Source organism: Oryx dammah, unplaced genomic scaffold (genome assembly GCF_014754425.2).
Source record: "Oryx dammah isolate SB20612 unplaced genomic scaffold, SCBI_Odam_1.1 HiC_scaffold_7, whole genome shotgun sequence".
NCBI classification, from domain to species: domain Eukaryota; kingdom Metazoa; phylum Chordata; class Mammalia; order Artiodactyla; family Bovidae; genus Oryx; species Oryx dammah.
Genome location: NW_024070191.1, coordinates 5674616 through 5688479, shown reverse-complemented (window position 1 = coordinate 5688479; position 13864 = coordinate 5674616). Strand labels below are relative to the sequence as shown.

Below are 13864 nucleotides of genomic sequence, written 5' to 3'. Positions count from 1 at the left end.
TAGGCTACAATGTAGTTTGTGGTTGAGAAACCTTTCCATTTGAAACACTTACAAAGCTATACTTCTCAAGCTAGATTCACCCCACAAGTTAGTCAGGGGAAAACCATAATTTGCATCAGTAACAATAACTTAAATCCTACTAAACCAGCAGTCAACTTTAAGAAAAGTGTTCTGGAGTGCAAAACCAAAATCTGGTATTTATATAATAGTATATGCAAATATTTACAGAACATTTTGAGAGCACAGATTTAAGCTCAGGACTGTGAAAACTCCTAGAGTTTTAACTCTGTTAAAGTCCCAGGATACAATTAATACTAATGACATTTGTGTAATGCACCATAATTTGGAAGCCATTTCTCATATATTCACATTTGAGTCAGATGTTAGGAAACTTAGAGCCAAGTCTGCAGCCAGCGTTTACCTGTGTCTGTCTCACCTCACACTGTTCTACCACTATTTTTTCTTATCTAATTTATTTCATCCCCACATCTCCCCTTTCTGAACTTAGTTTCCTAACACCCAGGTGTTGCTGAGCAGACTCTGAACACATTTCTCACCGTACTGTACCTTCCCAACAAATACATTAACAAGCAAGTAACCTCCCGTCTCAGAACAGCTACTCTCAGTACGTGTAAGAAAGCACTGTAAATTTAACAGAGGTTGACTGTACATACAGCTTTGCACCGAGCTAAAAAACATCTGATAATAAGAAAATATCCCTGCTCCAGAAGAAACCATACATTTTCATAATATCTCAATGACCATATGACAGATGCTGAGGTGGGGAAACGAAAATACAGGAAGAACTGGCAACAATACACTTAATTTACAGCACTTGTCCATGGAGGCAGATAAGGTGAGTTTCAAAGGTAAACATCACCGTGGTACTCAGTGTGACATACACTCTCTCACGGCAGAGAATGGGGGGGAATTTGCATCTTTACTTCACACTTCAACTCCTTACCTGGTATTTCAAACAACACATCTTGCTGAGAGGAATTTTTCCTCTTCCTAAGAAAACATTTATAAAGCCAAGACCAAATCAAAATAGCAATCTCAAAAATGGAAACAGAAACGACAACTAAATAAGCCCCAGGAAGGCAGAGTTCAATTTCTTACTATGTGACAGTCATACGGCATTCTCAAAGCTGAAAATCCTGGAGATGGGTCACAGATTACAGATCATCAATTATCTTTCAGGCATAATCTTTTGAAAGAATAATCTGTTACAAACCAGTTAACATTTGAAAACAAAAGCCAACTTCTGCACAATCTGCCTTCCAAACAAACCTGAAATTACCTACTTATTAATCTTTAAAAACACTGGAACCTGGAACTTTCCCACTAAGAATCTGAAATACCAGAAAGTCAGTAAAGCTGAAGTTAAGTTTTAGAAAAACCACCAAAACAGAAAGACCACATCATAATGCTAGCACGTGGCAATTTTTATACCTATCAGTTCTATCTGTTAACAGTAACAGCATTATTACTTGAAGTAGTAAGCAAGACATAATAGCACTTTCTCAAGAATCTTGTCTTCTTTCATTTCTGTGTTTCTCGATCCTAGGGACTTTCATAATTAAATTTTGGGGGATTATATTTCTCACGACTTTTTGAGGAATGGTCTCACATTTATTCTCACAAATAGACAAAATGCGTTAACTTCTGCAGATGTGCCATTTTAGTTATAAGCGTAATTGCTATTGATTTAATTTTAAAAACTTGAGTACGTACCCATGCCAACAATAATTTCCTGAAAATACCAAATTGCACTTATCATCATAAAATAATGTGTGACTTACAGGAGCTGCAGGGAAGTAGTTAGACAGTTCAAATGGTTCCTCGGAAATCCAGTGACCCATTTCCAAAGACCACAGTACCTGTAAGTGACAGAAGAAGCAGAGCACGTTTAATAAATCTATCAGGCTTTTAGTGGACAATAACTCACCTTAAAGATACAGCAAAACGAAAACAAAACAAACAAAAAAACCCCAGCAGTAACTACACACTACATGGATCTGAAGCAAGCATCTTGAACACTGAAGGGCTATCAGAATCTTCAGGTTGTGTAAATGTTACAAATATTAATGAATGCTTGGTTAAGGAAAAACATCTCTGGATGGCTAGAAGCCTAGGTTATTATTATATCTTAGTGAGGCCAAATACTGAACACCACTCTACTTCTAAACATGTGAAACATTACATCTTCCTAAATTCCAGTTTTTAATTTAGACAGTTGTTAAGACCATCTTAAGCAAATAACACAGACTCTTATTAATTAAAAAACCCCATATATTTGGAGAAGATAGATCATAAACCTAATTTCAAAGAGCAAAACTTCTGGGGTGTAACTTTATTTCTATCATTTGCTAATATCTTTAGGAGAAGTTTTCCATAACACATTGGGAAATCCTTCTCACCCTTCAGAAGAGTAAAATGTCTCATATCATAAACAAGCTTTCATCATCATCATCAGAACATTTTAGAATAATCAAAACAATGCTTTTGTTTTTACTTCAACATTTGAGATTCTGCACTCATCTCCATGACCAAACTCCCTGAATATCTGTGTCAATTAAACTACAACTAAAATAAACAAACTGAATCACGTAACTCACACTTATCTTTTAATCTGCAATTTCCTTCTTTCCTGCAGTCAGTGAATTCATTCTGTTTCTCCAGAGCTGTGATGTAAAGTTTAAGGGTCTTTCGCGGACTTACTAGGAATGAAGTTTAAACCTTCCTTTTTGGTAGTTTCTAAACTTCGGAACCATCCATGGAATATCAGTCTGAAATATCTCCTTTTTAATATTAAACCTAGTACTTACGCAACATGGGACAGCGTTTTATTTGGTTTCTGAGACAAAGTGAGTATGACGGTGGAATAAGAACGGAATATAGGGTCTGAATGGCCATTCTCATCACTGGCCCAGATCTTACTTTCAACAGATGCGTTTTCTTATTCAACAGCCATTTCTTTCTGCTTACGATCCATTCATCTGTGAACAACTTACTGACAGCCTACCAAGCTGGGTCCTGGAAATCCAAACCCAGACCTAAAATGATTTACCCTCTTGCAGGAGGCATGAGGGGAAACTATAAAGGCTGGTTTCTCCGAAGCAGTGCTGGGCACACTTACAAGAGGAGGTAAACTAGCTCAGGCCGGGAGAGCCACGACAGGGTCCACAGAGGGGCTGACACTGAGTAAACGTTCGCGAGGCAAAGGCAGAGATGGGGGAGAGAGGAGAAGGCGTTCAGCACAGGGAGAAGGCCGCGTGTCGGGACGGCACTGAAGCAGGCGCTTTCTTCTGGCTGCAGTAGAGGGAGCTTTGGAAGAGGCCGTCAGAAGGTAGGGTCGGCGGCTCCACACGGCAGGGAAGCTTTGCTAGCACACCCTGTTTCCAGCCCTGTGTGCCAAGGACATCGGTGCAAGCACAACTGTTGGGGAGGAGAGTCAGAAGACACGTCACGAAAGACGCAACAAACACCCTGCGGCGTGGGGCTCACACTGACACAATGGGAAAGGGGTGAAAAAAAGGAGAAAATCTGCCTCCGTTAGAGACAAAGCAATGAGCTGGGTTCTCAGGGACCCTAATCTTCAAACAGATCTGTGTGTACCTGGGCATTTTGTCATTGAATTCTCTTTTTCTTTCCCCCTGATTTTTACTGCATAACTAACATTAAAAAAAAAAAAAGAATTTCTTAATTCAATGAAAGAAGGTATTAGAAAATTTAAAACTCTACACTGAAATTATGTTTGTACACAGTTCTTTATGGGTGGTTAAAATAACCCACTGCAGTAACATACTGTTTGCCTTACTTTCTATAGGTCAATGTATGTTATCGTTTTCAGAGACACATTAGCTCCCTACAAACTCGAATGATTAGCCCTGGAAATAAACTGTGGGAAGTTTCAAAATCAGGTTCATTTCCGACATGAAGCATGTGGAAGAGCAGCACAGTGAGGGACACAGCACTGCAATGAGAGAAGCCAGGGAACCAGCCGTAAAGATGGCTTTGGAATGTGAGTTCAAATGTAATCCACATTAAAACGTCAACTGACTTAAACAATCTCTGGGAGAAAATTTACGTTCTCTGAATGTGTCCCTTTCTAAATATTTTGAAAATAAAACCATCAGGCATCTACAGTAGCATTTTGGTGACTGCATTAATAAATTTAATTTATGTAGGCGTCCAAGGAATGAGTACTGTACAGATAGCAGAAAACATTGATTGTAATGAAATCATCCAATCAGACTGTACATTTTTCTTAGAGTGTAAATTTTTTGCTTTAGTTTTTCATTAGCTAGATTTATCTTTACCTTAGTAGCGTATTCAAAAGCAGGAAAATCTACTCTGTAAGATGGCAGTTAAGGCTACAAGTTTAGTTAAAAATAAAAGGTTAGGGACTTCCCTGGTTGTCCAGTGGCTACTAAGACTCCAAGCTCCCTGGGTTTGATCCTTGGTCAGGTAACTAGATCCCACATGTCACAACTAAGAGTTAGCATGCTGCAACTAAGGATTCTGCTTGCCGCAAGGAAAACTGAAGACAATATGTGCAGCAACTGAGACCCAGAGCAAATAAGTAAAAACAGTAAATAAGTAAACAAAAGTCAGTACTAAATAAACAAAAGGTTAACTGGGTATATATTTCTCATAATAAGCATGAAAGAATGAAAATAATCGAGAAGCTATCTAAAGCAAGAATGGGGCTGCATGAATACAGAGGACCAAATCCCATGAACACAGCCCTTAAAATGAGGGCCGAGTTATTTCAGCATCCACTGCAAATGAATACATTTCTAACATTTTAAAAATTATTACTCATAAAACTTGAACCCTGTTGATGAATTTAAATAGGACCCAACTTCTTGCTCTATTATTAGATTAATAGTTAACGATTAGAGAGCTTCCCATAATGTAGGACTGACTATGCAATTAATTCCATACCAGGCAAAACCCAAACAGTTTTCTCTCATTTTATATCTGCCTCATCATTTGAACAGGGTGAGGAGTGTAACTACAGTGAACCCAAGCCAGACAATGGCTCTGAGCTTAAATGCAGGTCAAAGAGCATCAGACACAAGGAAGAAAATGAAGCCTGCTACAATTAAACAGAGCAAAGTGAGCACAGCTTATTTTCACCATCCCGTAAGCCTCAACAAAAACAATGGAACTAAGAGGAATGGGGAAAAAGGCATGATGATGCTTTGAAGTTGTGAAGCAGGTCGGTAAGTGGTAACTGACCTGGAAGAGCAAAGAAAGCTCAAGCTTCAATGTCTAGAAAGGGAGTCAGCATTAAATTCCTTCCACAGATTACCAAGAAGGCAGGGAAAGTAGTTACTACTAACCTGTGAAAATGCAGTGTAGAACAGAACGAGAAAGAAATCTCCTACCTCCTGCCCACCCTCTTCTGGAATAAGACTAAAATCAGACAGACTTTCTGGGAGCAGTGGTGAGAAGTAGGGACAACGTCTACAGCAGAGCCCTCACCCCAAGACACGAGCACAGAACCATGATTTGTCGGGGAACAAGTCAGCTCAGGGAAAAAAAGATATACAGATAATGACACGTGGACTTCCCTCTGTCAAACACCTCCACCTTATCAGAAGATTTATACACTCAGGCAAACAGGATTTCAATCAGTCCTCATTAAACATGACTTTCTCCTCATTGGATAAGAGCCTCTAGTATGAAAACAGAGAACAAAACAAACCAAAGGAAATTCCTGGGATGACAGTGATGGGAAGTCCCAGGATACCAGCTGCTTGGGAGACCAAGGGAAAACCAGTCTCAAGGGGAGCAGAAGAACAAAGGGATTCAGGGGGTGGGAACCCCAAGAAAAACAGATGGGACCGGAAAATTATCTGGTGTACAGACAATATGGAGAAAAAACTAAAATGCTTTTAGAAATTTTTGCGGTGAGTTAGTAGTAGGCACATAGGGGGAAAAAAAAAAAACACTGAAGTAATGAAAATGACTGTCAATGACTAGCTGAACGACTGTCAATGATTAGCTTAAGAAAAACAAACAAAAATGACCAGAAACAAAATAGCATCATTGTATATAATATGGCTCAGCTTAAACAGCATGCACATAGTCACCTGTGTGTATGCAGGTGTGAATGAGTGCGTATTTACACGCATATATAGCATGGCAAACAAAAGCCAGACCACGCTGGGTAGATGGGGAGGGGACGTGTACGTCACAGTGAAAGCTATACGGTCATATTTTAATCTCCTATAGAGGACGGCTATAGATGATGTCTATGAGAAAAAAACAAAACAAAACCCAGAAAAAGCATTTTATTTAGAAATATGTAAATAAAATATCAGAGAGATATTTTAGGAGAGAGTCTGGGCTGGGAAACAACATGTCAGGGAGTGCCATTTCTATTAGAGGCCTCATAAATTACATTTGATTCTGAAAACATTTTATTTGGGGTAATTTTACCCTTACGAAAGAACTGCCAAACCAGTACAGAGTTCTTTGCCAGTCACCTAGATTCCTGTATAGTCCATGGGGTCACAAAGAGTCGGACACGACTGAGCTACTTTCACTTCACTAGATGCCGCTAACGTGGAAGTCTCCAACTTAGCTCTTCTCTTAGAGAAGTGCGTTGCACCTAGAACCAGCTCGTCAATGTCTACAGAAACATCTTGGTGGGCTTGTAACTGGAAATGAGTTGATTCTATAGTTTAAAAATAAGGAGAAATGACAAGTTAAAAAAATATTGAGCTTCCCAATTCAAAAACCTAGTATCTATTTCCTTTTATTTAGGTCTTTAAAAATTTTTTTCTTAAGTGTTTTGTAGTTTCCAGTATACAGATCCTGCAAATATTCTGTCAGATTTGGTTAAATATTTCAACTTCTGCGGTTGCTAATATAAATGGCATTTTAAAAAAATGGAATTTCAGGTGTTCATAGCTAGTAAAAAGAAATACAACCAAATTTTGTATATTGACTTTGTAACCTGTAATCTTGCTTAACTCAACTTACTAGCTGTAGGAGTTTTTCTGTAGACATGTTCACATCGTCTGTGTAAACAATCATGTCTTACGTAAACAGACAGTTCTATTTCTTTCTCAAGCTACGTGCATATTTTTTCTTGCTGGTTAGGACTTCCAATACAATGCAGAGAGGAGCAGTGAAAGCATTAAAGTTGCCTGGACAATTTTGTGAGGCAGATTAATTTGGTTTATTATGATAGCATAAACCCAAATTGTTCTTGAATATAAATTAATGTGTCTACGGAAAGCACAAGATTTTTTTTTAAGTAAAAAAATCACCTATTCTTATTTGGTACTGGTGCTGGCTAATTATCACAGCTTTTATTAGGTTCTTCAACTCTCTATTCCCCATAAAATAGTTAGAACATTCTGAAGGATCAAAAGAACTAAATGCCACTTTCTGAATCAGAACCAATTAAACTAATTTTTTTTCTTAAACAGTCTCTTTGTTATTTAATCACTAAGTCATGTCCCGATTCTTTGCAACCCCATAGACTATATCCTGCCAGGCTCCTCTGTCCATAGCATTTCCCAGGCAAGAAAACTGGGGTGGGTTGTCATTTCCTTCTCCAGGGGATTTTCCTGACGCAGGGACTGAATTCGCATCTCCTGCATTGCGCCTTCATGGATCACTGCCTTGTTGTGATTGAAAGGGCTTGCGTAACTCAGTGAAGCTATGAGCCATGCTCTGCAGGGCCACCCGAGACAAATGGGTCATATGTCTCCATAGGGACATGTCTCCATCCAAGACAGTGGAGAGTTCTGATAAAATGTGATGCCCTGGAGGAGGGAATGGCAAACCAATCCAGTATACTTGCCATGAGAACCCCATGAGCTGTACAAATAGGCAAAAAGATGTGGCACTGAAAGATGAGCCCTCCGGTTCGGGAGGTGTCCAATGTGCTACTGCGGAAGAGCAGAGAGCAACCACCCACAGCTCCAGAAAGGATGAAGCGGCCGGGCCAAAGCAGAAATTACATCCAGCTGCGGATCGTCTGGTGATCAAAGTAAAATCTGATCCTGGACTGTTAGGTCCATGAATCAAGGTAGACTGGACATGGTCAAATAGGAGATGCCAAGAGGAATATCAACATCTCAGGAATCAGTGAGCTCAAAGGGATGGAAGTGGTTGAATTTAGTTCAGATGACCATTATATCTACTACTGTAGGCAAAAATCCCTTACAAGAAATGGAGTATCCCTCATAATCAACAAAAGTCCAAAATGCAGTACTTGGGTGCAACCTCAAAAATGACAGAATGACCTTGGTTCTTTTCCAAGGCAAAACATTAAACATCACAGTAATTCAAGTCTATGCCCCAACCACTGATGCCAAAGAAGCAGATCAGTTCTATGAAGACCTAGAAGACCTTCTAGAATTAACACCAAAAAAAGATGTCTTACTTATCACAGGAGATTGGAGTGCTGAAGTAGGAAGGCAAGAGATACCCACAGTAACAAGCAAGTTTTGCTTTGGAGTACAAAATGAAGCAGGGCAAAGGTTAACAGAACTGTGTCAAGAGAACACACTGGTCATAGCAAACACCCTTTCTCAACAACAGGGGGTTTCCCTGGTGGCTCAGAGGTTAAAGCGTCTGCCTGCAATGCAGGAGACCTGGGTTCGATCCCTGGATTGGGAAGATCCCCTGGAGAAAGAAATGGCAACCCACTCCAGTATTCTTGCCTGGAGAATCCCATGGACAGAGGAGCTTGGTGGGCTACAGTCCACAGGTCGCAAAGAGTCGGACACGACTGAGCGACTTCACTTTCACTTTTCTTTTTTCAACATGAGAGACAACTTTACACGGGGACATCACCAGATGGTCAATACCAAAATCAGATTGATTACATTCTCTGTAGCCAAAGATGGAGAAGTTGTATACAGTCAGCAAAAACATGACCTGGGGCTGATTGTGGCTCAGATCATCAGCTTCTCATAGTGAAATTCAGGCCTAAACTAAAGAAAGTGGGGAAAACCACTAGGTCAGCCAGGTACGACTTAAATCAAATCCCCTATGAATATACAGCAGAGGTGACCAATGGATTCAAGCTATTACGTCTAGTAAACAGAGAGCCTGAAAAACTATGGACAGACATTCATAATACTTACAGGAGGCAGTGAACAAAACCATCCCGAAGAAAAAGAAAAGCAAGAAGGCAAAGTGGCTGTCTGAGAAGGCTTTACAAAAAGCTGAGGAAAGAAGAGAAGCAAAAAGCAAGGGAGAAAGGGAAAGGTACACCCAGTTAAATGCAGAGTTCCACAGAATAGCAAGGAGAGAGAAGGGCTTCTTCAATGGACAGTGCAAAAACTAGAGGAAAGAAGGAGAAAGACTTGAGATCACCTCAAGAAAATTAGAAACATTTCATCCAAAAATGGCACAATAAAGGGCAGAAATGGTAAAGATCTAACAAAACAGAAGAGATCAAGAAGAGACGGAAAGAATGCCCAGAAGAACTGTACAAAAATGATCATAAAGACCCAGATAACTGTGATGGTATGGTCACTCACCCAGAGCCAGACATTCTGGAGTGTGAAGACAAGTGGGCCTTAGGAAGCACAGCAGACAATAAAGCTAATGGAGGTGACGGAATTCTGGCAGAGTTATTTAAAATCCTAAAAGACAATGCTATCGAAGTGCTCCTCAGGAGGCGCAGTGGTAAGGAATACACCCACCAATGCAGAAGACACAAGAGACACAGGTTTGATTTCTGGGTCTGGAAGATCCCTTGGAGTAGGAAATGGCAACCCATTCCAGTATTCTTGCCTGGGAAATTCCATGGAGAGAGGAGCCTGGTGGTCCCTGGGACCGAAAAGAGTCAGACAGGACTGAGCACACGCACGCACATCCAAGTGCTGCACTCAGTATGTCAGCAAGTCTGTAAACCCAGCAGTGGCCAAGGACTGGATCGGACAGTCACATGCATCTCTCACCTAGAAAGGTTATGCTCAAAATCCTGCACGCTAGGCTTCAGCACACGTGAACTGAGAACTTAGACGTTCAAGCTGGGTTTAGAAAAGGCAGAGGAACCAGAGATCAAATTGCCAGCACTCACTGAATCATAGAGAAAGCAAGAGAATTCCAGAAAAACATCTACCTCTGTTTCACTGATTATGCTGAAGTCTTTGATTCTGTGGATCATGACAAACTGTGGAAAACTCTTTAAGAGATGAGAATACCAGACCATCTTACCTGTCTCCTGAGAAACTTTTATGCAGGTAAGGAATCAACAGTTAGAACTTTCTATGGAACAACTAACTGGTTCAGGATTGAGAAAGGAATACAACTAGGCTGTTTACTGTCACCTGTTTATTTAACTTATACACAGAGCACATCATGTGAAATGCAGGGCTGGATGAATTACAAGCTAGAATCAAGACTGCGGAGAGAAACATCACCAACCTCAGATATGCGAATGGTGCTCTCTAATGGCAGAAAGTGAGGAAGAACTAAAGAACCTCTTGACGTGGTGAAAGAGGAGAGTGAAAAAACTGGCTTAAAACTCTATTAAGAAAAGTGAGATCATGGCATCCGGTCTCATCACTTCATGGCAAACAGATGGGGAAAAGACAGATTTCCTCTTCTTGGGCTCTAAATCAACGCAGATGGTGACTGCAGCCATGAAATTAGAAGACGATTGCTTCTTGGCAGGAAAGCTATGACAAACCTAGACAGTGTGTTAAAAAAAAGACATCACATTGCTGGCAAAGGTCCATAGAGTCAAGGCTAAGGTCTTTCTAGTAGTCAAGTATGGATGCGAGAACTGGACCATAAAGAAGGCAGAGTACCGAAGAATTGATGCTTTCCAACTGTGGTGCTGGAGAAGTTTCTTCAAAGTTCCCTGGACAACAAGGAGATCAAACCAGTTCAACCTTAAAGGAAATCAACTGTGAATGCTGACGGGAAGGGCTGATGCTGAAGCTCCAATACTTTGAGTGCCTGATGCGAACAGGTGACTCAGTGGAAAAGACCCTGATGCTGGGAAAGACTGAAGGCAGAAGAAAAGGGCAGTAGAGGATGACACGGTTGGATGGCATCACCAATTCAATGAACATGAACTTGGGCCAACTCTGGGAGATGGTGAGGGACAGGGAAGCCTGCTGTGATGTAGTCCATGGGGTCTCAAAGAGTTGGACATGATTTGGTGACTGAACAACAACTCCTGCGTTGGCCGGCGATTCTTTACCACTGAGACACCAGGGTAACATTCACTTTAATTTCTTAATAGTTTACTGTCTAAAAAATTTTCTTCAGTAGTCTTAAAAATTAATTTACTCAGAGTATTTAACAAGCAAAGACACTAAACAAGTTACCCTTAATTTTTTGCGTTTCAAAAAAAAAAAAAGGGGAAAACAATACTTATTTCCATGTATAAGGGATTTTAGAAGGTCAGGGTGAGAGAGAAGCAAATTATGAAAGGGATCTGCTGGTGTTAATAACCACAACTACAAAGGAAGCTGATGTAACTTACTTGAGAGCATTACTAATTGGCTTGAAACCATTTATTAACATTCACAATGTCTTAGTGTAATTGTAATATTGTTCATTCCCAGTTTCTAAACAGCCAGGCTAATCAATCATTGTTTTTGGACTTGTCTCCAGACCATACCACCTAGCATACACAACTGCTAGAATTCAACTGCATTTTGGGACTAAGAACATAGTGTGAACATAGCAGCCAAGGGAAAAAAAAGGGGGTGTCTGCTCTATGGGAAAAGTCAACAATACTCTTTGAATACAAAGAACTTCATATTGTATAAAATGCCAATTAAGTAATTAAAATTCAAATCTGATGGTTTAGAAACCTGTGCCACAGATTTAATCCAAGGGAATCTACTTGATTTCAAACAGGTTGAAAGTATATGTATTTTCTCCTTTAATTATTGAAAAGAAATAATTAAATTAAATAATTAAATAAAATTAAATTAAACTTTCTGCCCTTCCATCTCCAGTAGTCATGTACCGATGTGAGAGTTGCACCCCAAAGAGGGTTGAATGTGGAAGAATTGATGCTTTCAAACTGTGGTGCTGGAGAAGACTCTTGAGAGTCCTTTGGACTGCAAGGAGATCCAACCAGTCCCTCCTAAAGGAAATCAGCCCTGAATATTCACTGGAAGGACTGATGCTGAAGCTGAAGCTCCAACACTTTGGCCAACCTGATGCCAAGAGCCGATTCATCGGAGAAGACCTTGATGCTGGGAGACACTGAAGGCAGAAGAAAGGGACAACAGAGGGTGAGATGGTTGGATGGCATCAGCGATTCAATGGACATGAGTTTGAGCAAACTCTGGGAGATAGTGAAGGATAGGGAAGACTGGCGTGCTGCAGTCCACGGGGTCACAAAGAGCTGGACATGACTGAGCAACTGGAAAACAACAACAATCCTTCCCCACATCAACTGGGGTTAAAAAAAAACACACACAACCCTTTGTTGTAAGAGTCTGTGGAGACACAGAAACATATATTCAGCGTTTGCAAATTTGTTTCCTATCCAAGAGTAACAAAACTGGTCACTGCTAATTTTTAAAATTTTAAGCTAATAACAGAACTATAAAAATAAAATTATATTTTTCTCATCAGATCTCACAGATTCTTTGCCTCAGTTATGAGAGTAATTGATTTTCCTGAAACAATAAAACCTTAAGAGAATGTGCTACTGAGTCCATTGCTTTAAATTTTTCTAGAAAGAATAATGATATTTATGCTTTTTTTCCACAAAGAGACAGTATCATGTACTGTTTAACACAGAACCCAGGCAAGTGGGTTAAACCAATGCCCATCTCTTTACAGGTTTGTGACAAGAGGCAAGTCAGTTGGCAAGTGCTGTGGCAATAAAGTTGTTTCTAGATTAAGCTTCAGGATAAAAAAAAATTGCGGCTATCAACAGTGTAACTTGTAATAACCATATAATAGGATGCTTAAGTCCTGAACACTTTAGAGCCAGAAAACAGAGGAGGTCTGGTCTCCCAGAAAGACCAACTTGAACTGGCTAAGTTTCAAGGCAACGATGTTTGCTCCAAAGTAAGTATTTCCAACACATCTCAGAACACCAAGAAATGTTTTCTATAATGCCATCAAGTCACTTAAAAAAAAACAAGCCTGTCACAAGCCTGTGAGGTGAAATTCACAGAATACACAAGTAACCATTTTAGAGTGTCCGGCCCGGTGGCATTTAGTTTACTGTTGAGCAATCACCACCTCTGTCTAGTTTTGAAACTTCTGGGTCAGGCCAGGGATACACCCCGTACCCATTAAGCGATTACTCTTCATCCTCTTCTCTCTTCCAGCCTGGTTAACTGCTAATCAGCAGTCCAAGGACCTTCCCCTTTCAGGTCCATCATATGAAAAGAATCTTACAATGTGTGACCTTCTGGCTTCTTTCATTTGGCTTCAAGGTTTCAAGATTTGAAGGGAGACTAGCAACAGGTGTCAAAAAAACAAGCTTGTTTAATAACAGTAAATCAGTACTGAGTGTTCTCTGGACACGTCCTGCCTTACTCGTCACACAGCTGGAGAATGGCAAGGCTGGGAACAAAATTCACTCTTACCCATTAATCTTTTGAAAACACAAAGAGGTGGTGTGCAGTCACAGAATGAATATATCAAAGTTTAAGGAAGCAACAAATCAAAATATCCTCTAGGCTACCTGTGGAATTAGATGTCAGAAAGTCCAAGGCCTATGGATGGAGGAAAAGCTGAATTCAAATCTCAAATTCACCATTTGCAAGCACTGTGACTATGAGCAATCTATTAGAACTGCTCAAGTTTCAGTTTCCACTTTGAAACATTGAGGCTATCAATAGTATAACTTTTAATCATGATGGGAAAGATTGAAGGTGGGAGGAGAAGGGGATGA

At 40.1% G+C, this 13864-nt stretch overlaps 1 protein-coding gene across 5 annotated transcripts in view; it reads right to left on the bottom strand.

Annotated features, from left to right (window-relative positions):
* The window catches only part of MCPH1 (microcephalin 1), a 225654-nt gene that overhangs the window by 128681 nt on the left and 83109 nt on the right, over positions 1 to 13864 (bottom strand). For all 5 annotated transcript variants that reach the window (XM_040243213.1, XM_040243210.1, XM_040243212.1 and 2 more), the window contains one exon: positions 1803 to 1880. In XM_040243213.1, coding sequence (XP_040099147.1) covers positions 1803 to 1880 — 78 coding nt within the window. The remainder of the gene's footprint in view (positions 1 to 1802; positions 1881 to 13864) is intronic.